Raw genomic sequence first — 24,639 nt, 5'->3', positions numbered from 1 at the left:
AAATCTAACTGAACTTTTCTCTAAAAGAACAAATCCTAGCATGAAATAATGGTATCTGAAGTGAACCACAAAACACAAATTCATTTTACTTGTATAAAAACGATTCCTTCACAAACAAGACATTTTACTAGGGTGACACAAAAACACACAGTACTTTAATGGATTCATGCACTAGGTCAGAGTACATGACAGCTAAACCATAATGTACAAATTTTCAGGTGTGTGTTTGTATCTAGGGTTTGCTTTTTCACATGTCTTTTCTGTAGGAATTAACTACCTAGCACAGGGATTATCTGAAAGTGTAAGACTTGCCAAGGCTCTAGAGGTACAAGGTGCCCCCTCAATGCTAATAATTATTAGAGCTGTCAGTGCAGTGCCTTGCCAGCACCTGGTGACCCATTCTGCTGCTGGAAAGAAGCAGAAAGAAGAAAGAAAGAAGAAAGGAAAGAAGCAGGAAGAAGAAAGGCAGCACAGAAACTTCAGCACTTAAAGGGCAAGAGGGTTTGCTCTAAAACCAACAATAAAGGCTTTCAGAGCCTACATGGATTAACACAGCAGGACACAATTGTGCCAGGGGTTCATGTTATTTTCCACTGGTTCTAAGAAAAGTTGACAGTTACCAGTGCTGTTTATCTGCCTTAAAATTACAGAAGCTTGAAATCCACAGGCTTTACTGCATACGTTTAGGTGAACTCTTTAAGTAACTACAAAGTCACAGCATTTGTATGCTGTGGCAGCAGCAGAGGGACAGTTTTGCATATCAACAATATTTATAATAAATTTTAAAATGAAAGTGACCTCTGGCAGTTATACAGCTCTAGCCAAACCCAGACATTTAAACAGTTACTCACAGTACAGGGTTGGGTTTTATCTTTTAATCAAACCATTCCAGTTCTGCAGCTTGGTACAGTAGGAATATTCAAACCCAACAGATCTATATTACACTTCCTATAATAAACAAAGTTTTCATGTATTACATAAAAACATAGCCTAAGGGAAAAAACTGTTTTTCTTTTGGCCTACTTCTTTTTAAGACAGTAACATCCATCAGTGCACTTGCCACCCTCAGAACCAGAAGGCAGCATTTCACAGAACAGATCTGTACAATTGTTCACATCTTTTCACATACTAGATGTTCCATTTTCAACGCTGGATCCATTAACTGGAGGCTCCACAATCAGTCTTGGCTCTATCAGCGCATCCCAGCTTTCAGTTATCTGAAAACAAACCACAGGCAGCACTTGGCAGGTGCCAGCAGCACCAGCAGATGCAATTTCTGTGCTGTTATGCTTTTGCCTAGACCTGAACAATGGGACCATTGAACCAAGATCACAGCTCCCCCTGTGAGTCACTGATCCTACTGGTGAACCTCAACCTGCCCCATGTCCTGGGTAAGGAAAGGTGCAGGTAAGAACAAGTGTGATGAAAGGAAAAGCTGGTAAAGGATCTCTATGAGACATGATGATGTTTATTAGCCAAAGCAAGAACTTTGATGAGTGGCGGTGACCCCAGTTAATTGAGTACCATGCAAGAACTGATAATTATGATGTAAACATGCACATTCTTGCTAGAAAGAAACAATTATTTCAAATCAGATGCATGATTACAAAGGGAATGTCCCTGAGGTGAAGAGAGGCAGGAAGCAGGGCAGGTGCCAGCTCTGCAGAGCTGGTGGCAGGACTCAGAGCAGGCCCCACGTACCTTGGTGTCCTGAGGCACCGCATACTCGATCAGCTCCTCTCCGTCTGCAGACTGGTACACCAGGTCAAACTTCCCTGGCTCCTTAGCAACTGAAAAAAACAAACAAACAGCTCAACCAGCTACAAACCAAAGAAACTTTAAATGTTTACCACAAAAGCCAATCAAAACCAGTTTGGTTTTGGGGTTTGTTTTGGGGATTTTTTGTGCTCAGTGTCTGGGTTCATAATTGTAAGAAAAAATCTTGAGGAAAAATTGAATACTACACACCAAAATTAAGGTAATTATATGACTACTCACATGAGAAAGTCAACAATATGTTGCTGAAATTTGAGAAAAATGCTCATATGACAATTCATTAATTCTGGCTTAAATGGAAACTGCAGGATACACAGTTTGAGAGACATGAATCATTTCAGGTCTCAGGAACTGCATCTTGTCATTGCAGGGACTCATTCCACACCCACTGAAGATACACCATTATGGCCTCACACTTTCTCTGTAAAATAATAATATAAAATATTTTCTTTCTTTCTGAAATAATTTCTTTCAGAAAATGAAACCACAGTAGAGGTGAGTTACTGACCACTCAAACGGACTGAAAAAATTATTTTGTAAATACCCATGAGCATCTTTCAGCTCAACTAGCAAGGGTTAGAACTTCTCAATTTAAATAGCCTTTTTGAGGAAGGAATGAGGAGGAGAGGGGTGTGTTGAGAATGATCCCAAGGAAATTTGGAATACTCCTGAAAGATGAAGTGTTCCTTGGACTTCTGGTTTTCCAGGTGACAGCAAATGACAACAAGCCCTTGGTGTCCCCAGGTACGTACATTGTCCTGCTGATGTTGAAAGGATCTCAAGTTCAATCTGCTTTTTTTCAGCATTCCAACTGATTATTTTTGCCTCCTTCACAAAGCAACAAGAAAAGAATCAGGTAAGATACACTTCAGCACTGGATAACTATTCCATATTTACAACCAGTGCACTACTTGATTGCTGCCAGAGGAAATAAGTATATTTGGCTATCAAATTTTCCAGTCTCCTTGTACAAAATCTACAAAGAATTAATGCTCAGCAATCTCTAACTACTGGTATCAATAAATCAAAGTTACTCATTGTCACTAACTTTGCAGTTTAAATCAGTACTTGCCCAGAAACCAAGTTATTTAAAGTAGCAACAAAATTTTACTTGCACCAGTTTTAAGAACTTGCCCTGACTTCAAATAGCAGTAGACTCAAATACAGCTACATTTTTCTATTTGAGAGTCTGCGTTTTTTGTCATCTCTAAAATATTAATGATTATTAATAATCCTTGTAGTTGGTAGTTTGTTGTTGTTTTTCTTTTTTAATAACAGCTACACCCTTCAAGTTTTCAATTACTTTCGGCTTCTATAGTTTTGATTTTTACTCCTGCACCAGGAATAGCCTGTGGAGTCAACTGGATGCAAGGAAAAACACTGCACAGCATCAAAATATTTAAGCCATACCTCACCTATCATAGTTCTGTGAGTGAATGAAGGGAGGAAAGAAAACCAGTACCTTATAGTCTGAAACTTCAGGACTGTAATTTTCAGTTAGTTCCAGGCGCTGTTGAAAGAAATACAAGTAACAAATTGTAACTTTTCCCAATCTTTGATGATTCCACCTACAACCAGTTTATTCAGCAACAGAAAAGTGCAAGAGCCAAGTCTCCTACTCCTGGGAACCCAAGGCCAATTGTGGTCCCAGGTAGACTTCCAGGACTTGCTGCTCCAAAGGATTTAGTCCAAGTCAGGCTGTGTGAGGAGATTAGGGAGATGGATCCCAGTCTCCTCAGCTGCAGGGATTTCATTTTTATTTACTTTTTTATTTTGCAGTGCAGTGTAATTATTTGTATGGTAAGATTTCCAATAACATTTACGTGGAAAATTACATTGAAATGACAGCACAGACAGCATTTCTTGTGTTCTACAAATACAGAAAGTCTAAAGAAATGCACTTAACTTCTGTATATGCTCCAAACTTTGTCAAAAATCAAAGCCAGGCTTTACAACAAGTGAATTTTTTACAGAAACTGTTAGGTCAGAAATTTAAGAGTGGCCCAAATGAAGCAATTTTAACCTACTGACATTTAGCATTTCCAGAGTTTACCTTAAAGGCAATTTTTTCTCCCACTCGGGGTGGAGCAGCTAGAAGAGGTAACACACTATAGTCTCTCTTGGGAATCTCCATGGGATTCTGTGAAACAAAGAGTAAACCACTGATTTAATTACTGCATCAGTGAAAACAGAAGACAATGTTCATGCTGTTTGGATTGCAAGAATCACTGAGAAAAGCAAGGTACATGCTTTGTTTTTAGATATAGAATACAATCACTTTATTGTTGTTTCACAAACACGTCCTCAGGCTGACAAACAGAATTACAGTAAATAAAACATCAGCCTTTATCCCACTAATCTATTTCTGCTGTTATGAATTACTCTCATCCTATAGGTTCTTTGTACAGTTCAGGCTGCCAGAGAAAGGTGACCTCTGCCTGTGTCAGTCACTCACCTGGACAAGGACAGAAGCGTTTGTTGCAGCTTCATTTAACTGCCTCTGTTTCTGGCCTTCACTGCTGTAGTTATAGAAGAAGCCAGGGTTTGCTCCTCTCCCATGGCCCCTCATCATCCCACGAAACCCACGGCCCCTAGGTCCTCTCCAGAAGTTATCCTCTCCTGTTCCACGCCCCCTTCCACGGCTCGGGCTGGCAAACGGTCCTTGGACACTGGCTGGCAATTGTTTAGTGCAGTTCCTTACTATGGAATTACCCAGTCCAGCACCTGCTGCAGATTTTTTAATGACAAGTGTGTCTGAATCTGAACTATCAGAGTCTGAAGAGGAGCTCTGTGCTTTGGGAGCTTTGGTGCTGGCTTTTACAGCCACCACATGGTTTGGCACTGATTTTTCCTTTGCAGTGCTGTCTTGTGCTGGTGTCACCTTCTCATCCTCTGTACTCGAGTCAGAATCTGAACTAGAAGACTGGGGTTTTTTAGCATTTTTACTAATTGCAGTCTTAGTCTTTTCAGTGTTAGACTTTACAGTCACTTTATTAGTTTTCACATCAGAATCTGAAGCAGCTTGGGATTTGTCTTTGGGAAGTGTCACCACTATAGGTTTATGGGAAGATTTATTTTCCTTTACATTTAATTCACTGCTGTCACTGTCAGACGATGTGCTGGAGGAATCTGAAGCTCCCACCCTCTTTTTCCTGGACTGTGTTGTGATCTTTTTGGTGCTATTTTTACCAGAATTTAGAGAAAAGCTCTCATTTGCCCGTTCTAAAGCCATCTTTGCTGCAGCAACCTTTGTCTGCTTTTCATCCTTCTTTTTTGTTGCCAACTGCTTCTCCCTCTCTGTTTTTTTCATCTTTTTAGAATGGGAAGTAGAGCTCTCTTCCTTACCTTCTGCGAGTCTATTTCTTCCCCTAACTTCTTCCTTTCTTTTTCTTTTCGTGTACCTTTTCTGAGAGGCCCAAGTATCTACAGAGGTCTCTTCCCTACAAGAGGAATACTCAAGGTTATGCTTCTCCTTTTTCTTTTTCCTCTTATGCTTGCCTTCATTCCTAGACAATTCTTCCTCATCCTCCTTATGTCTGTGCCTTTTTTTGTCTTCTTTTGTTGTGTAAATAAAGACATCATCTATGTCTTCATAATCATCTGCAACTATCTCTTCCAATTTTACTCTGTTAGAAAAAAAAAAAAAAAACAACAAACAAAAGCCACCATTCAGCATAATGAACACTCTTTCCCACATGTGAGCAGCTCAGGCAAGTTCCTTTAGAGTGAAGATGCTCCAGTTCTTCCCTGGACAGTCCAAAACCCTCCCCTGCAGGCACAGGCTCCCCTTCCATCTTTGGGAACATTTCCAACTGCTTGGCTCCCTCCATCCTTTTGGACATGCTGGGGTGTCTCAGGTGCTGGGAGTCAGTGTCCGTGGGCACCCGGCTCCTGCTCCACTGCCCAGGGAAGGAAGAGCTCAGACCCTTGAGGAAGCCCCATCCCTGTCCCACCAAAACCTCTTTGGTAGAAATTCACCAAATCCCAGAATGGGTCAGGCTGGAAGGGACCACAGTGAGGTCATCTGATCCCACCTCCCTGCCTAAGCAGGGTCATCCCAGAGCACAGGGCTGTGTCCAGAGGGCTCTGGAATATCCCCAGTGAGGGAAACTCCACATCCTCTCTGTCCCAGCGTGTGGTCCCTGCACAGGGAAGCTCTTCCTCATAGTCAGGTGGAACTTCCTGGGCACCAGTTCCTGCCCGCTGCCTTTTGTCCCATGGCTCGGCACCACCGGGCAGAACCCGGTCCGGCCCCTTGGCACCGCCTTTAGATGCTGATAGCCACTGATGAGGTGCGTGTGTGGAACTGACCCCCGATCCCGCTGTCACGGTCCTGCTGTCCTGATCCCGGTCCCGATCCTGCTCTTTCTGTCCGATCCCGCTGTCCCGGTCCCTATAGCGATCCCTGTCCCTGTCCCGCTGTCCCTGTCCCGCTGTCCCGGTCCCGCTGTCCCGGTCCCTATAGCGATCCCTGTCCCTGTCCCGCTGTCCCGGTCCCTATCCCGCTGTCCCTGTCCCGCTGTCCCGGTCCCTATAGCGATCCCTGTCCCTGTCCCGCTGTCCCGGTCCCTATCCCGCTGTCCCGGTCCCTATAGCGATCCCTGTCCCTGTCCCGGCCCGGTCCCTACCGCAGCGAGTCGTTGTCCCGCACGAGGCGCGCGCTCTCGCCGGGCGGCAGCAGCGCCCCCTCGAGGAAGAGGCTGAGGCGGGCGCGGCGGCTGAAGCCGAAGCGATGGCGGATGAGGCTGAGCAGGTCGGTGACGAGCCGCGCCTGGCCCGGCTCCAGCAGCAGCCAGCACAGCGCGCAGCCCGGGCTGGCCGGCGGAGGGTGGTCGAACACCAGCCGCAGCCGCACCGGGCCGCCGCCGGCCGCCATCACGGAGGTGGAGGAGGAGGAGGAGGAGGAGGAGGAAGAGGCGGGCACGGGGGCGGTGCCTCAGGGCGGGCCGGGCCGGTCCCGTGACTGCGGGAGCTGAGGGAGCGATGGGGCTGCTCCGAGCTGTGACCGCGCTGTCCGTGCTGCTGCTGGCGGCAGGTACGGGTCGGACCGGGCGGGACGGGACGGGAGCGGGGCCTCTGGGCATGGGGCCTCCGAGTAAAGCGCTCCTGTGTCCCGCAGCCGCTGCCGGGCAGGGCCCGGGCTGAGCCGCGCGAAATTCCGCCTGCTGGGATGGCGGTCGGGAGGGACGGAGAGGATAGTGGCAGTCCCGGCGGGAGCAGCAAAGCCTGGCCACCTTGGCTTGGAAAAGCCCGATTGCTCCTGCTCCAGTGCGCTGTTGCCTTCTGCCCTGATCCTTGAGATTAAGGGTTGGAGTGTCAAAGGTCTGTTCCGTGTCCCAGATGGGCAGTAGACTTTACTGACTTAAGGTGACTAGACTTTACTGACATAGATTATATTTTGGATTCCTTTAGAAGTGCCTCTCTGTCTGTCTGCATCTGCTCTCCTTGGGGACTGTGAATGTGGGTCCCCGCAGACACCCACATCAAAGTGCTGGGATGAGTTCAGTTGCTCGGGTCATGGAGACAATAACTCTTAAGGCTGCGGGTTCGATCCCCGCACGGGCCGTTCACTAAACAGTTGGACTCGATCTTTTTAGGTACCTTTCAACTCAGAATATTCTGTGATCCTTGTCGAAATTGCAGCTAGTTGTGGGAGTTATTTCACTGGGGCTGTGCCTTCAGCCCAGGCCTTGAAAACACTTCAAGAACAAATTATTCCAGCGATTGGGCTGTTATTCCAGCAGCAGCTCAAACTCCAGGCTTTGATAAGGAAGCACTTAATTAAATGCTTCATTCGTGACAATAACTCAGCTGTGGGTGGGGGTGTAAGTATAGGCAGATTTCTTATAGTAATTTTCTTTAATAGTAGTAACACTTCTAATTATCACACTCAAGATTGAAATGTAATGTTTTAGAACAATTTTGGTGGAAAGTCCAAAGCTGAGCCTTTTTACCTAGCTGATTGTTATTTCCCCTCAAGGTGTAGTTCTGAGGCGGCCCCAAGAGCCCAAAGAAGTGTGGGGATATGTGGAGGTTCGGAGCAAGGCCCACATGTTCTGGTGGCTCTACTATGCAAATAACCCAACCAAAGACTTCACAGAGTTACCTCTTGTCTTGTGGCTTCAGGTAAGGTTTGGTGAGAGACACCTAAGCAATAATTCTTTCCATCTGTGCCTGGTTCAGTCTGATATCTGATATTGTGCAGCTCTACAGAAACAGGATTCAAAACTGCCTGGTTCTAAATGCCTTGCCTTGTGAATGAGGTGTTGGGGTTGGGAAAAATAAGGATGATTTCATTCTGCAGTTGTGGGATGTCCTCAACTGCTCACCTTCCATCAAGTTTGATTGCAATAACAGAGGTTGTTCTTATCTTTCATACAACAGTAGTGATTTTTGTGCATTGTAATTTCACAGCTCCTTTCCTGAAGAGGTTGAAGTCTAAACAATGTTCAGAGAGAGAGAGTAAATAAAATAATCAGAGATTGAGGATGATTTCTAAATGGAAACAATCCCAGTTTGATAAAAATGGTGCCGTGTTCTCCACAGTATATTTCAGAAGTTAATGTTGAATAGAATCACTTGAGGACTTGTTCTTACTCTTTCTGGGTTATTTCATCAGAGTGAAACCCACAAGCTATACATGCTGAGTGAGCTAATGACTTGCAAGCCCCAGTTAGCATAGTTAACTTTTGCACTCCATATTCAGAGAATAAAGTTTTGAAACTGTAGGCACATAGCAGGCAGCTCACCAGAAGCTCTCACAAGTGGGTGACTGCTTCTCTGTTGAATTCTTGCTTTCAGAAATGGCATGTGTGTGCATAGCCCAAGACCATGAGGAAGAGAGCCTGCTCTGCAAATTAATGTGTAGTGCAAAAGCCATTTCTAAACATTTACAATCTGTCATTCTACTTACTGGCTACCTTGTATTTTTCTTCCATCTCTCATATCTATGCCATGCTGCCTTTTAACATCTATGTCATTTGATATTTCCCTGCAGGGAGGTCCAGGAGCTTCAGGCTGTGGATATGGGAACTTTGAAGAGATTGGTCCATTAGACAAAGAAATGAAACCAAGAAATACAACCTGGGTACAGTAGAGAGTTCAGCTTCTAACTACTAATTACAAATGTTTGCTTGTGTAAGCAGATGATCACTACACAAAAAAACACAGAACAGTTTTTTCATTTAAAGTTCAGTAGAGCTATAATATTTCAAGTTAAAATATTGTGGTTAATAAATTAGCTTATAGGAATAGCCTTGTTTAGAACTGAGGGGTAGACATTAATTTGATAAAATGTGTCTGGTCTTCTGTAGAACTGTGAAATGAAGATGTCTGGGAAACAGCAGAGAAACTGTAGAAAGTATTCTTTCAAATCACAGCTTCATTGTGTGCAGTCACAGAGCTTTTTCTGGGTGGCTGGCAGTCTAAAACCTATGGCTTATAATTACAGGTCCAGTATAGCCTTGAAGGGAAAACAAATTACAGCTGCCTGTGAAGGTGGAAATTTAATTAGAGCAATATATTTGTGCTCTCAGTTACCAATAGTCTGAAGTACTCTGGAGTTCCCCTAGGTGACCTGCTCCTGGATCACTGGGAGTTTTTGGGTTTATTTCTCATTACAGATGGGGCACGTTGAAGGACTTTATGTTGCACCTAATTTTTCTGCAAGTTTTTTCAGGTCCGGGGATTTGCTGGCTCAGTTAATAATTTGTACCATCCAAACTAAGTTTTTTTTGCTGGTGCTGAACTGAGGTTTTATACAAACCTTTCTGCTTCTACAGTTGCAGGCAGCCAGTATCTTGTTTGTGGATAATCCTGTGGGCACTGGATTCAGTTATGTGGATGACTGTAGCTTGTTTGCCCAAAACCTTACCGCAGTAGTTTCTGATATGATGGTTTTTCTTGGAGAATTCTTCAAGTGTAGAACAGAATTCCAGGTAAGTGAATTGAATTCTTGTTTATTGTTGTATTTTTCTCTGCTTTTAAATAGAATTCAAAAAGAATTAGGGAACAGACTTCCAGATGAGCAGTGTTTTGCTGCTAGGTAGTGTGTGGTGCAGGTATAACCACTGTCTCTTATTCTCCACATTTCAGAAGTTGTATCTTGATTTTGGGGTTAGTTAGATAAGCATTGAGGTTGATTTTTGTCTGTTGAGTGATCTGAGCAGCATATATAGGATCACAGCTGCTTATAATTCCAAAATACTTCAGAACCAACCCCAGCAAATCACCAGGATGTTATGGAAACCTAATGTGCAGCTTAAAATAAGAAAAACATTACATGTTTGAGGATGAGAGGTGAACAGCCAGTGCCTGGGTCCTGTGGGATCTGGGAGATGGTTGGAAGCATCTTCTGCCCTTTGCACAACGAGTTCCTTGTGTGGTTTTTCTCTCCCCAGACCATCCCATTTTACATATTTTCTGAATCTTACGGAGGTAAAATGGCTGCTGGGGTTGCTTTGGAGCTGCACAAAGTAAGTACTTGGAGGATACAGTTTGCTTTTCATTTTAAAACAGGGTTCTACAAGTACTTTTATTTTCTGGAATACACTGTCCCTATTGCCTAATTCACAGTGCTACTTACTTTTTTCACTTAATGAAAACTGATTCTAGAGTCATGGATAGGTAAAATTTAATTTATTGGTGTTTTGTTTTGGTTTTCCTCTTATTCATGAAGGCTGTTCAAAAAGGGACCATAAAGTGCAATTTTATGGGGACTGCTCTTGGAGACTCATGGATTTCACCTTTGGGTACGTTTAAACTCCTCAGACTGTGGATGATTTGTTGTTGTTATTTTGTTTTGCTGGGTGTTGTAATCATTCCACGAGTGCCTGAAGTCAAAAAGGCTATCCCTACCTTAAGTAAACTAACTCTCTAGTGAGTCTGGTAAATCAAAAATAAATACTGCAGCCTTGCAAGTCTTCTTGTGACTGATGAATCTCTCTTTAGAATCTATCTAGATTAGGAAAAGTCAGAGAGCAAGGTCAGCAAGGAGCACACTTGTATCTGAAGTGGAGGGATGGTAAAATGTCCCTACACATCTCCGCAGCCTCTAAGGTGTTTTTTAAGTCCTGTGCTGAAATGTGGCCACCAAGTGATTCATAAGGCTGCAAGTGAGATTTGTGTCTGGTGAGGATAAAAAGCAAATTAAAGGGCTCTTGGTCCTTCAGTGGTATTGGCAAGGACAGGCTTCACAGATCCTCTGCAGCACAGAACAATACCAAGCAAACTCTTAGCTGTCTGCCATCAGCTTGAGAATTTACAAACAAAGTTGTTATAAAACAGATTTGTTTTATAACTCAGTTTTTCCCTTTTGACTTTTCAAACAGATAAGTTTAGATAATTCCCATCTTGTTAGACCTCTGCCCATGTTCTGGCAATGTGCTGCAGTGCTGGGGGGAGAACATTTTGGTAAAAACATGTTGGTTGCTTTAAATAAATTTCACTGGTTAACTCATAGGGGGTTAATGATGTTGCAGGATTTGTAAAGAACCTGCTCTGTGGTACGTAACTTTAGGGTTAAACAGAGCTTACTGTACCTTTTTACTGATTAATTCATCTCCATTTATTTTTTCTCATAAATATTGTTGCCCCAGTAAAGGAGAAGTAAGTTAAATCTTATGTCAATAATTGATTGTCAATTTGATGTGTGAAATCTGTCCCATTTGTTTAGACTCTGTGCTGTCCTGGGGGCCCTACCTTTACAGCACTGTAAGTACCTTCTTAAACTCTCGGTCCTCACCTGATCCCTTGTGCTGCCATACAGTGCAAATGGATGTTGAATTTTAAGATTACCTCTTGGCCTGAATAAAACCTCAAAAGCATGGAGGCTGTTAGCAATAAATGAATGTGGAATTGTAATTGAAGCTGTCCTTCTTTGTGTTTGTCTCCCAGTCTCTCCTTGATGATAATGGTCTAGCAGAGGTGACTGCTGTTGCCAAAGAAATAATGGATGCAATAAATAAAAATCAATACGGGCTGGCTACTGAGCTATGGGGCAAGGCTGAAGGTGTCATTGAAGAGGTAGGATCTTTGACTAACATTAAGAACTAACTGCTGCCTGGGGAGGCACATGATTTCAAGTTATCCTTTCTATGAGTGCTGAGCTGGCATGAATTCTTCAGCCCTCTGCCCAGGCATTTTTGCCAGAGTTTGTTGTATCCCAGCACTGATATAAAGGAGTGTTTGCTATGCCCTGCTGGGAGAGTGACAGAGAAAGTGGGCAGGACAGCCCTTATGGTCTTCCAGTATTGCACTGACATTTCAGCATACAACTAGTCCTCTTGAATCCACAGTTTCAATTTAAACAAACTGTATCTCCTGGAAAGCTTTAAATATTGAAAACTGCATTCCAAGACACAAACTTGAAGTTAAGCACACATCTCTATTTGAAGAACTACAATAGGTGCACAGGATGGAAAGGAACCTCAAGTTATGGTCTGTTACTGTGGGTCACTGCATCTTGTTACTTAGAAAGTTCCAGCATAAAAGACTGGTAAAGTTTTACTTTGGTTTCTCCTGTTAAAAGGTTGCTCCAAAATCTCATTCTTTGTTATATATCATTCTTTAGTACACATAAGGCTCTGGCTTCCTTGGACAGAAAGGCTAATCTGGGGCCACTTCCTTTTTTTACTTTTTGTGTTCTTTTTTTGGAGTTTTTTGATGTTTTTGTTTTTATTTTTCTTTCTGTGATTCATGACTGACAGTGGCTTGTACATAGTTGGTTTCACTTCTTGCTGTTCAGAAGGAACTTTTGGTTCCTGTTTTACTTTTCAAATCTACTTGGCTTCCTCTCTCAGTTGTGATGGTGCTGGCAGGTGAAGGCATTGCAGTTCTTCTGCAGTTGCTGTTGTGAGCTGATTTCTGACCTAAGCATCAGAACTTTAAAAACTCAAAAATCAAGTAAAGCAAGACTTCAAGAACCTGGAGTAACTTCTGTAATGGCAACACTGCTCACGTTTGTCCTTGGATGCAGGCAGCCTCTGTCAGCTGCATCAGAGCTGCCAATCTGCAGTGCTTGGGCACATCCAGCTGTCAGCAGTTCCAGAAGAGGGGTGGCTCATACCCAGCACCACATTTTTGAGGAAGCATTTTATATTTTGGAGGATTGTAGGTTGGAAGGATGTTGAGCGAGAGTGGCACCAGACCAGACCTGGCAGTAGAGGCTGTCTAAAAGCATCACCCGGCGCTGCAGCTCTCTGCCATGAGTAACGCAGGGTAAGACTTCCTGTAGCTTCACATCTGCTTCAGAGGAGTAAATAACATCTCTGGCACAACCCATGTGTGAACAATACAGACTTGAGGAATCTCCCACTTCTCAAAGCAAATGTAGAACTGAAGTTTTTCCACAAGTATCTTCCTGGTGTGCCGGTAAAGTGACAAGTCACAGGGTCCTTTATTTAGGATTAACTTATCCTTTTTTTTTTTTTTTTTTTCTGTTCAGGAGAGACTATTCTTCATCTCTGAGGAATGTTTTTATGAGTGTTACTGAAATTATCTTGTGTTTTCAGAACACAGACAATGTGAACTTTTATAACATCTTGACTAAGGAGGTTCCAGAAGTGAAATCAGATGAACAAGAAAATCTCCATCTCAGTAAGTTATATTTAAATACTTAAATTTCTGAGGCCCTGTGTTTCCATTCACATACCTTCAACTCTGACAGTGGAAAGAGTCTCAATGTAGCACATCTTTAAAATGGATGTTGATATTCTCCCAAGCAGAACTTGTTTGCTGTTGCATAAGTAGAGACAGATAGGAATGTGGAACAACCCTATAGATGACACCTCCACCTCTACATCCTGCACAAATTACAGCAAGGAAGCAGTCAGTATAATTGCAACATCATTTCAAGACCTTTTAAGTTACTTCCTCTTACTGTCTTTCATTCCTGTCTTTAAGACAGGACACCAAAGTGTCTCATCAGTAGAAACAGTCTGATTAAATTCTTTCTCCATGATTTTTGTGCATCAATGTGAAAAACACACATGTAGAACTTCTTTTAAGCTCTTTTTCTGTTGGCTTCATAAGGGAAGGTGAAATTAACTCCTGAAAGTAAAACATTGCAGCTCAAAAATAACTGGTCTTTTGAGAAGAGCCAAGTGGTTAAAGCAGAAGCTGATGCCCAGAAAAAGTACAATGCTAGTTAAAACTAGGAATGGATGGATTCTTCCTGTATCATCCTGCCCTAAATAAGGGTTGACTTCAGTGGTTTCTAGTAAAAGTAAGCAAATCTCTCTCTGTGGTGTTGCATTTTCATTAGAAAAGGGTTTGTTGGCCGTGGTTGACACTGAAGATTGTTATCTGTGCAGGATGGAGTCTTAAGTGTGCCACTGATCACAGCGTGCTCGATATTTTCCAGTGCGGCTTTACCAGCGCCATGTCAGAAAAATGCATCAGAACAGCCTCGATGAGCTGATGAATGGGCCCATCAGAAAGAAGCTGATGATCATTCCTGACTGTGTGAAGTGGGGAGGTACTTTGCTGTCTGTTAGTGTGCACCTGATGAGTTCATTACGGCTGTTTACAGTATTGCATCCTGTAGGAGAATACTCTGGCAACTGGTCACGTTCATTTGTCATTGTCCATGGGGCTAAGGAGGGGATTTGTTCTCAGAAATGAAGATGTTGTGGGGCAGGCCTGTGGGAATAAGTGTGGTTCTGGTTCTGATTCTGCTGCTCATATCTATCTTTAGCCAAGTAACTAAAAATACAGGGGGAGGGAGGAAGATCCTCTGTTTTTCAGGAACTGGTTTCTGTCTTTCATGCAGTCTTGCTGAAATTCCTGTCAGTTTTTCTGTGCCAGAAGTCTGGTGTCATGTAATGATGCATCTTACAGAGGAGGGGGTGTAAAACAGGCTTAAAGGACTGATGTCAGCACTCTGTGTGTAAATAGGAGCCAGAAACTACAGCATTGTCTATGAGCTCCAGTGAGAGCACAGCTGCTGTCTGGTCCTCCTGTTCCTCAGACTGATAAATCACTGCTACTTTTGGCTAGGACTGGTTTTTGTGCAGCTGTGAACTCCATTTTAAAGCCTTTAGCCCATGCTTCTGTCCCAGTTTGGGGATGACATCCTTCATCACTTAAAATTTGTCTTTCTGCTTCCAACCAGGTCAGTCGAGACAGGTCTTTGAGAACATGGCTGAGGACTTCATGAAACCTGTCATCGATATTGTTGATCAGCTTTTGGCAGCCAATATCAGTGTTACAGTCTATAATGGGCAGCTGGACCTCATTGTTGACACCATGGGTGAGGAACTTCTTGACTGGGGATGGAAACAGAACATGTGATGAGTAGAATGTGGAGCTGTCAGTATATTGGTACCCAGATTTCTCCAGTCTTCTGTGCAAACCTCTTACCTAACTAGCAGTGCTTAAATATTACAGTCATAAATGAGCAGCACTTAGGATGTTTTGCTTATATCCCTCTGAGACAGGCAAATCCTTTACTTCCATTATACTGTTGAGAAATGGATCTGCAACATCAGTAATTGCTTGCTTCAGTGAAGCTAACAATTGACTTAATCCTCCTGGATAGGCACATAGATGTGTATGTGTGTGTGCTCATTCATAGGCAAAGAATGCTGGTAATTAATGAGGGAGGGTGCAGTAGAAGAGTGATCACACCTGCTCTTAGTGTAGGCTCCTGCACACCTTGGGCTTTGTTTGCTGCTTGCAAGATGTTGGTTTGATCCAGGGGCAGTTTGGGAGCCAGGCCAAATGCTGCTGAAATGCCTCACAAGGCTACTGTGCTCCCTTCTGCTGGTCTTTTCTCACTGAGTTAAAGAATCTGCAGTCACAGACTCCACAGACACCTTCCTATGTTGTGAAAGGCTTTATTCCTTGTATGTCTCTGTCCACTTAGATATTCAGATGCCCTTCATGAACCACACAGCAATCAATAAATCCAGGAAGCATGGTATTTAGGCTGTCAAAACAGATTACCAGCTAGTGATGCTCCAGTTTATCACATTTTTGTCTAAAAAGCTTTGTCCCCCTTGGAGTCCTAGAATTGATCTTGTTGCTGTCTTGACCTCCACATTCTCTAGCAGCACCTGGAAACAGAAAGCCTTTTCAGTCTCCTCTCAATGAGTGTCCAAAAAACAGGGAAACAGTGCCTCTTCTCATTTCCAGGAGGAGGACTTGGTATGGCTGATCCTTCTGCATGGCAGGACATTCAAGGTGTTTGAGGTGCAAAGTGAAATATGTTGGAATTTCTAGGGCTGCAGAGCCTCCAAGAAACACATGTTCAACTTGTACAATCCTAAATCCATTTCATACACACCTTCACTGTTTACTTATTCCCTTCTCCCCTCCATTGGTTTGTTTCAGTTTGTCCTGAATTTTCCTAGGCATAACAAAATTGTTTTTAGGATCTGAGTACACAGACTCTGTGCTAACTGCTGTACTGGTATCCAGTACAGGGGACATCCAGCTGAACTGGACTCCCAAGCTGCTGTGGAACCAAGTATCAGTAATTTCCAAGTATTGGTAATCAATGCTTGGAAATCAATTACCAATACTTTCCAAGTATTAGTAATCAATGCTGTTTCTTATTTCCAACAGGCCAGGAGGCCTGGATCCGGAAACTGAAGTGGCCTGATTTGGAGCAGTTCAGCCAGAAAAGGTGGAAGGCACTGTATGTGTCTCCAGAATCTACTGAGACAGCTGCTTTCCACAAGGCCTATGAGAACTTTGCTTTCTTCTGGATTCTCAAGGCTGGGCACATGGTAAATAATGAAGTCCTTGGGGTGGAATCAGCAAGAAGACTGAAGATGTGTATGTAGCTGCTGTCTGCTTCCTTATAGCAGCTGCTTATCCTTTGCTTTTCTCTGTGCTAGGTGCCAGCTGACCAAGGAGAGATGGCACTCAAAATGCTCAGGATGGTGACTCAGCAGCAGCACTAGGGGAGGGGAGGTCATCTGGTCTGGCTTCCTGTCCAGCACCAGGGCTCTGGAGAAGTGTGATTCTGGATCCTAAGCCAAAGGAGGCACAGTGGCTGTTTTGACACACAGCCTCCCTCATCTTGCTGATACCGTGCACAAGTGCTTGTGGAAAGGCATTTTTTTCCTTGAATGAGTTACTGCTTTTGAATTTTTAAGCTGTGATTTGCTGCCTTAACACTGTTCATAAATGACTCTTGCAGAGGGAAGTCACCTGTCATAAAGAACAAACCCTGAACATTTGCCTTGGAAGGATTTTGTGCTCTTGCCCTTCCCTGAATGCACCCTTGTATGTCTGCACACCAAGAGTAAAACTGATTTGACTTGATTTGCTTTGTGTTCCTCTGGGAGAGGTGACCTGCTCCATGAGGCTGTGGAATGTTCCTTCCTTTGTCCTAAGGCTTGAGTCACCTGGCTGGATTACAAGCTCAAGACTGGAAATGCCAGGACAGAGGACCTGCCCTAGAGGAATCACAGTTCATTTCATCTTGCTGAGGTGCCTGAATTAGGATCCAGGATTCTTCACACTTCCTTTGCTGTGGAGAGAGAAAAACATCCCACAGAGGAGGATTTGTCCCTTTTCATCTGACCATTTGTTTCTTGTTTCCATTTTTCTTAATGCCCACTACTCAAACTTTGCCTTTATCCTCAACACCTAAAGCGCATCCAGCAGGAATTCCTGCTTTTCGGTATCCTGAAGGAGAAGGCCTGTTAATACTCTCTTGTACCAAAGAGTCCCAACAGACAGGAGCCTCTTAAAACCTTCTGGGTTTAGCCAGAAGGAAAGGAGCATTATTTGAGCAATAACAGCAGAATTTTGAAAGATAATAGGAGTGTTTAAAAGAAGGATATACAAAATCTTGATCCATGTTTTTTAGAGATTTTTTTAATGTCTTGCAGAGACCTATTATTTTGAAACATTTTATAATACATAGTCAAGAAGAGACTTGGTCAGACATCATTTGACTTCTGCTATGGAGCATGAAGTAGTTGTTTCTTACTAGTGTCTGATAGGAGGCACAACAGCTGTTTCCAGCTGTCAGAATCCTAAATAAATAGCAACCTCTCACTTACTCCAGCCACTGAAACTGTAATGAAATTCCTGATAGCATTGTCTTAGCACGAACTAAGGCACTGTCCTGGTTGAGGGCAAATTTGGGAGGGAACTTCAAAAGGGTCCCTCTAGAAAGGAGAATCAAGCCCTTCCCTCTACTGGTTTGGGAAAAGATTTCCTTGGAGAAAAGTGAAAAAAAACTTTGTTTAACAAACAAAGTATTCACAAGCACAAACATTTAATATTATTAAACAATAAAACCTCTTGCTGTTCTGAAGAGATGGCAAATTCAGAAAGTCCTTGTTGTGGGGTGTAGCTCAGCTTGCTCAATCTCTTATCAATCCCTCCTGTGCTGGAAAATGCCACATCCCAGGCCCCAGTGGGCCACAGGTGTGAGCTCCAGTGTTTTCAGTCCAGAGCAGGTTTGAACAGTTCCAAGAAAAAAAAAAAAAAAAAAAAAAAAAAAAAAAAAAAAAAAAAACCAAACCAAAAACAACAACACAGTCCAGGGAACTTCATTGCCTCAGGTAGCTGAAAAAAAAAGAAAAAAAAAAAAAACCACAACTAAAAAGCAAAGGAGAGCTCTCTCCCATCTGTGCTGCAGACAACACAGTCCAGGAGAGAAAATTGCTGAAGCTCTCTGTGTCTATGATTTGATCACAACTGCCTCCATTTCACTGCTTCACTCTCAGATCTAGTTTTAAAGGTGCAAAACTGACTTCTGGGCTGAATAGACAAATGGGGATACAATTCAGCATCATAAAGCAATACTAGGACAGGCACAAAGCTGCGTGAGCACACTTGCAATCACCCAGCAGCTGCACTATTGGCACCTAATAATTGCTTTCCTTTTTCAAGTTCCCTACTTGCATTCTTGAGAACTTTAGCAATGCAAATCCAGATTTGTTTTTTTAAACACCTTTTTTCAATAAATAGGTCTAATTCATCTCTTTTCAGCATCACATTGATTTCACTGCTTGAAAATGACATATTTGCTGTTTTGGCTTTTAGGTGAACAAGGGGAAGTTGCTACCAGTGTGTAAATTTGCATATCTGAATTCTTTGAATATTTTTAAATAATTTGCCTAGCAAATCAGTATGGTTTTGCCTGGGAAATATGCTGGTTTGGGCTGTTATAATTTTCTTCCTAGTAGAAAGTATGGGCTGTGATTTGGATTTGTGTTGGAGATTGTTGATAACACAGGGTTGTTCTAGTTGTGGCTGAACAGTTCTGACAAGGCCTTTTCTGCCCTCATCAGACCCTACCAGTGAGGGGTCTTTGGAGAGCACAAGGAGTTGGAGGGGACACAGCCAGGACAGCTAACCCTAACTGGCCAAAGGGATGTCCCAGGCCAGGTGATGTCATGCTCAGCTGGGGGAGAAGAAGGAAGGGGGGACACTGGAGGTGATGCTGTTTGTCTTCCCAAATAACTGCATGTGATGGAGCCCTGCTTCCTTGGAGACAGCTGCACACCTGCCTGCCCATGGGAAGTGGTGAATGAATTCCTTGTTTTGATTTGCTTGTTGCCTATTAAACTGTCCTTATTTCAACACATGAGTTTTCTCACTTTTAGCCCTCAGTCTCTTCCCCATCTGTCTCGGGGGGACAGTAAGTGGGCAGCTCTGTGGTTAGACCATGACAGCAGTTTGAGTAGGCTGGTCCTCAGTCCTGTTATATACAACACTCTGCATTAATCCTAAATTAGTACTATAGGGCTTGAGAGAGGAAAATAATTGAGAAGGTGGTCTCTCCAGAAAGCAGCATTTAGTGCTGTTCTCACCCCTCTTTATCAAATGGGACATTGATTCAATTGTCATGGGCTGGTGCTCAGTCACAGGCTTGAGGCATCTGTTCCTTTTCCTGCTTTGTTTTAGCTTCAGCAGGTTTTCCTGTTGGCAGAGACAGTTTGGGAGGAAGAAAGATGGTGTCAAGAAGGCTGGTGGTAATGATTTGTTGGTTTTAGGGGCTATGCCAAATCTAAATGTGCTAGAATAAAAACACTTGCCCATGGAGACAGGCTTTTAACTAGGGTTCATTTAAATGCAAACAACAAAGCAGCAATCCGTTAGCCTCAAGGAAGATTCGTTTTATTCCAGTAAAGGCTTTGTCACTGGTGCGTCACAGCTCTAGATCATGACAAAGGTAAGTCACCTATCCAGCAGAGGCTGTAAGAAATCAGTTGCTTTGAAAGGAGTTCAAGTCCTGCTGTGTATCTGGTTGGCAGTGACATAATTTGTCCACTTTGATTTCATGCACTGTGCCTTTTCCAGATAAGGGCAATCACTTGGCAAATCCATTAGAGTGATTCATTCTAAATATTAATAAAATGTTTTACAGATGCTGGATCAGTCAGAAGAAAACAGCCCAGTGTTTGTTTTTCACCAGGCTCTGATTGCATAGGTAGCCTGACAGCCACTGACTTATTTTGCTCACTATCATTTTAAGTTAATTTTCACAGAAACAGATCTCTGTTAAAAATCAGTAATTCAGCATGCTGCTTCAGCATGAACCGTTTTGGCTTTCTATAACAATCTACCTTCTTCAAGCCAGAGAAAGAAACATAAAAGTTTCTTTCAAAGCCACAACAAAAGAAGAATGTCTGTACTGAGGCAAGATGGAAATCTTGGAGCACTTCTTCATTGTCATGTTGTGTCTATTATCCTGTAAATATTCTTATGTATGGCAGCACAATTTTTATGTGTCACTTCTGAACTCTGAGACATATTCATGATTTTCTAGAAGGGATTCAGGAATGGAGTAGAAATTTATCTGGCCCACAAACTGATGCAGAAACAAATTCAACACCCTTTGTGAGTCCACCCTCACAAAGTTTCTCCAAACCTGGTTTTAGCGTTAGCTATATGATAGATTTGATAGTTAAGGGTAGTTACAGGTCTTGTGGAGGAACAGATGAACCATTTAGTCTTTACTTGGGGAGGATTTTTTTCCCACCACCCTTTGTGGTGGGTGATTGAGGTAGGAGAGAACCGTGTTGGCAGGAGAAGAGGTGTGTTAGCATAAACGGCCTAATGCTGCAGTTTTCAACCAGTCACCTAAAATATTACCAAGGAAAGCAAAGGATCCTTTCATATATTGACCATTACTCTTCACTGTGTTTAAGTAATTCAGTGGCAAGCATTAGCAGAATTGATTATTGAATTAACTATAGCAATGGCCTAAACCAGTTGGGAATACTGCTAAGCCATGTCCCACCCATAGGAGATTTCAGAACTTCCAGCATTGGTCTGAAATGCTCCTAAAGCGGTAATCTTCAGAACGTGCTTTTTTTTACTCCCTCCTAACCTATTTGAGGCTGGAAAATAAGACACTATAAGGGCACAGCACTATGTCTCAGAAGACCAAAAATATACAGATTCCAGCTAATGTGTCAGCTCTGCTGTTCAGTACTTCCATCGCATTATTGCACAATTCTAGATACAAAGTACATTTGGGGTAAGGCAAGATTTAGGATGTAGGACTTGTCCGGATTTCATTTGGATGTCACATAGGCAAACACAAATACAGATTCACAGGGGACTTGAAAAAACAAGGCCAGAGTGACTGTACAGCAGAGAGGCAAACATCACACTTTTACTGAAGCTGATTGAAATCCAAGAGCTTGTTTCTCTTCTCCCCTAGTTTTTATCCTCCAGTTTCAACACCAACATTTATAGGTAGATACTGTTCTGAATAGGGCTGTATCAGTTTTTAAATGCTGTGAATCCTCTAAGAAACAGCTGGAATAATTCCACCTGCAAGCTGTAGTGCCTAGACTTGACAATGCCTACCACAGTAATTTTTGAAGGTAGCTATAAAGTCTGCTAGAACCAGCCTGGTTAAGCTGCTTTTCTATTGCTTCTCTGGTCCTGAAGTGTCCTTTTTAGGGCTATATCTCTACAAGCTGGATGCAGTGTGTCTTTGAACCAGACTCTGCTCACCAGCATTAGCCCCACTTGGCCCGTGGATGGTCACAGCAATAATGATGCTGCATCTACATTCTCCTGTATAAATACGTTTATTCTGTCCTTTATCTCCCACTATCAGCCAGCTTGGACTCATCTCCCTCAATCTGTTTGGAGACACAAGAAGTGATGACTGACATTAGCATCAGTATGGTATACCATGTTCTAATCTTGCTATTCTCTCCCATTTCTCCTTGCTGAATACAGCAATATCTGGGAATTAAATTCCTGTAGTCAGCTCTACTAAAAGCAGATGGAACATATTTATTCAGATGTTGTGTAGTCCATCTTAGATAGGACAAAATAAACAAAATTGTAGAAACTTCATTTGAAGCAGTAAAAGATGACTTTCAACAGTTTATATCTTGTGTTATGGGTGAGTTAGGCTAAATACACTGGCTGGTGCAGCCTCACCTGTTACAGCTGCTAGATGATTTTCTAGATGATTCATTTCTTTTTTAACAAATTGAGGGAAGGAAAGGAGGGGAAAAAAAGTCTTCAGGAATCTGGGGCTTAGGTCTGTTAATGTTAGGCTTAGGTCTGTTAATGTTAGGTCTCTTTCCTTGTTAGAGCCAGAGAGGAATGCCTGTGTGTCACTTGACAGCCCTATTTGGGGTAGAAGTTTAAAATTGCTTGACTGCTGCTACTACACTGGGTCTGCTTTTCACAGAGTTGTCCTGGAGCTTTAAACATTTTGTTGCTTTCAAGAGGTTGCCAGATGCAATTGTATGTTATAATCTAAAGGAAATGTAAGCCTACCCAATTACTTGGAGCTGGTCAGAGGAAAGTGGGCAGCTGCTGTCCTTTCCCTGAGGCAGCAGGGAGGTTTCTGAAATGTACCAAGAAGAAAGCCTTGGCCTCAGGGCATCTGGGGGACTGTGGGATGTGGAAGAGGGAGAAAATTGTCCATTCACCTCGGCTTTACGTATTATTCTTCTTGCCAGTCTCGGCAGGTGGGTGCCTTGCGGTGGTGACAGATGTGCAGTGGAGTGACCGACCACTCGGTGGAGTAAGGAGACCTCGGAATGCCAGGGGAACACGCTGGCCTTGGCATCTGCAATCCTGGTGCTGTCCCTGGAAACACCAGGGAATATTCGTTTGATCCTATGAATTCCCAGTGGAATCGGCTTTATGGGAACCGCCACAGAGGATTGTTTATTTTAGCTGTAACTTCGGGAGAACAGGTAGTTTGGTCTTTGTGTAGCATGTGTGTTGTAAGAAGAAACAAATAAGGCATTAATGTGTTTGAATTTAGTGCAGTTGCTCTCTAGCTGGGCTCATCAGACAGAGTTTTGCTCATGCCTAATTCATAATCTGGTAATAATGTTGTTGAAATCAAGCAAGAGCATTCATACTGTGTAAAATTAGTCCAGTAAAACTTTTACAAGGTGAAGTCCTATAGCATCAAGAATATTTCAAAGGAAGATTCTTGCTTGTAGAAACGTTTCTCCAAAATTTTAAAGTTTTGTTCTTGCTGTTTAACTTCTTATAATAGAAAAATAGATTAGAGGAAAGGTAGTAAAAAAAAAATCAAGTATCTTGCTTCTGTTCCAAACTTAATTAAGCTAGTCTGAGAAAACTCCATTACCTCTTAAGTAATATTTTTAAGTTCTTAGGGGCAAGGGTTAATAAGCTGATTATTTCTGCCTGTTACCAGTTTGTGACATTTAAAGAGAATGTCCAATTGATCAAGTACATCTGTTATGTGGTTAATCAGAGCAGTCAGTGGGAAACAGGATTTGATTCAAAATACAGTAAGACTATGAGAAGCTAAATATTCAAGGAGGGCTATATTGTGTATACCATAAAGAGAAATTGGACTGTGGAGCTGTTCTTAGGGGCTGGGTCTCTGGATGTGGCTGGAACACAACCAGAATTGCAGATAGGGCCATCAGCCCTGGGGAGTGCCCTCCTTTGACAGTGTTTCTGACAGCAGATTGCAATTTGCTATGTGAGTGGAACTGACATTGATGGAAAAGCAGATGATTGTAAAGAAATCCTGCAAATGACAGCCATGGCCTGTGGTATGCAATGAAATATTTCCTCTTGAACTATTTATTCAAGCAGATATGGTAGCACCACCAATAGTCGTATTTCAAGTTCTAGAAGGAAACTAGAGTTGGCAGTATTTCACATAGTTCTTGAATCAAATGAAGAAGTTGCAAAGTATCTCTGATTAAACACGTAGTTATATATACCAGTAAGGAAAAATAGCCCACTGGTGCATGCCCTACCTAGAAGTGGAGAAGCAGGGATGAGCAAGGAGCAATGCCAACTACACCACTGAAATAAAAAACAACCTCCTGGATTCAGCCCTAAAAACTTCACCTTGGCAGAGCAGCTGCCCAGCAAGTGGGTGGAAAGTGTTTGGTTTGCTGTCCTGATTTTAGTCCCCATAGGACACCCCCAGCTTTAAGCTCACAGACCTTTACTGACAGCATCTCTCATCCCAATTCTCTTGTGTTCAGTACTATCAAATCATCTCCCAGCTGTCAGATATTTGCTCCACATATTCAGCTGTCTGTAATGACAGCTTCTACAACCTCTCCAACTCTCTTATCAGCTTCATTCCAGTGCTTGCTGGTACTCAGGCTGTCTGTGGCAGTTCTTGAACTTCAGCACTAATTCCCCAAACCATAGTGCCTAAACTAAAATCTTCTTCCCCTGCATCTGCCCCTTCCAAGTTAGTGCAAGATTGATACAGATTTTAATGATGACAGTTTTGATCTAAATCCATGTTGCCCCTTACTTGCATATCTAGACCAAGTTCCTTCATCTTCCAGCAGAAGATAAAGGAGAGTCAGTGGAAATTAACTGGATTTCAAGAAACTGAGCACAACCCCTCTGAGGGGTGGGAACTCTTCCTCTAGTCATGACAAACAGGAATATTCATTTTTTAAATTA

General features: G+C 42.7%; 2 protein-coding genes across 4 annotated transcripts; one reads left to right on the top strand and one right to left on the bottom strand.

Moving 5' to 3' along the window:
* Positions 1-133: 133 nt before the first annotated feature.
* Positions 134-6,652, bottom strand: COIL (coilin). The gene is made up of 7 exons (XM_053960216.1): positions 6,405-6,652; positions 4,232-5,402; positions 3,830-3,916; positions 3,239-3,286; positions 2,529-2,604; positions 1,702-1,790; positions 134-1,217 (listed from the first exon to the last, which is right to left on the bottom strand). Exons 1-7 carry the CDS (start codon positions 6,650-6,652, stop codon positions 1,122-1,124), a joined length of 1,815 nt encoding a protein of 604 aa, XP_053816191.1. The 3' UTR covers positions 134-1,121.
* On the top strand, positions 6,511-19,327 carry SCPEP1 (serine carboxypeptidase 1). Of its 3 annotated transcripts, none has more exons than XM_053960218.1 (13): positions 6,511-6,529; positions 7,757-7,902; positions 8,774-8,863; positions 9,558-9,713; positions 10,176-10,250; positions 10,454-10,526; positions 11,450-11,487; positions 11,671-11,799; positions 13,287-13,371; positions 14,138-14,251; positions 14,888-15,025; positions 16,342-16,505; positions 16,617-19,327. In XM_053960218.1, the coding sequence occupies exons 2-13, from the start codon at positions 7,828-7,830 to the stop codon at positions 16,680-16,682; spliced, it is 1,203 nt and encodes a 400-aa protein (XP_053816193.1). In that variant the 5' UTR covers positions 6,511-6,529; positions 7,757-7,827; the 3' UTR covers positions 16,683-19,327. The 3 variants fall into 3 exon arrangements, with proteins under 3 accessions (XP_053816193.1, XP_053816195.1, XP_053816192.1); XM_053960220.1 differs by lacking the exon at positions 6,511-6,529 and adding an exon at positions 6,711-6,811; XM_053960217.1 differs by lacking the exon at positions 6,511-6,529 and adding an exon at positions 7,202-7,373.
* The last annotated feature ends 5,312 nt before the right edge of the window (positions 19,328-24,639 follow it).

This window comes from Vidua chalybeata, chromosome 19 (genome assembly GCF_026979565.1).
Source record: "Vidua chalybeata isolate OUT-0048 chromosome 19, bVidCha1 merged haplotype, whole genome shotgun sequence".
Taxonomy (NCBI): Eukaryota; Metazoa; Chordata; class Aves; order Passeriformes; family Viduidae; genus Vidua; species Vidua chalybeata.
Note: the sequence above shows the minus strand (reverse complement) of the source record. Positions and strands in the feature narration are given on the sequence as shown.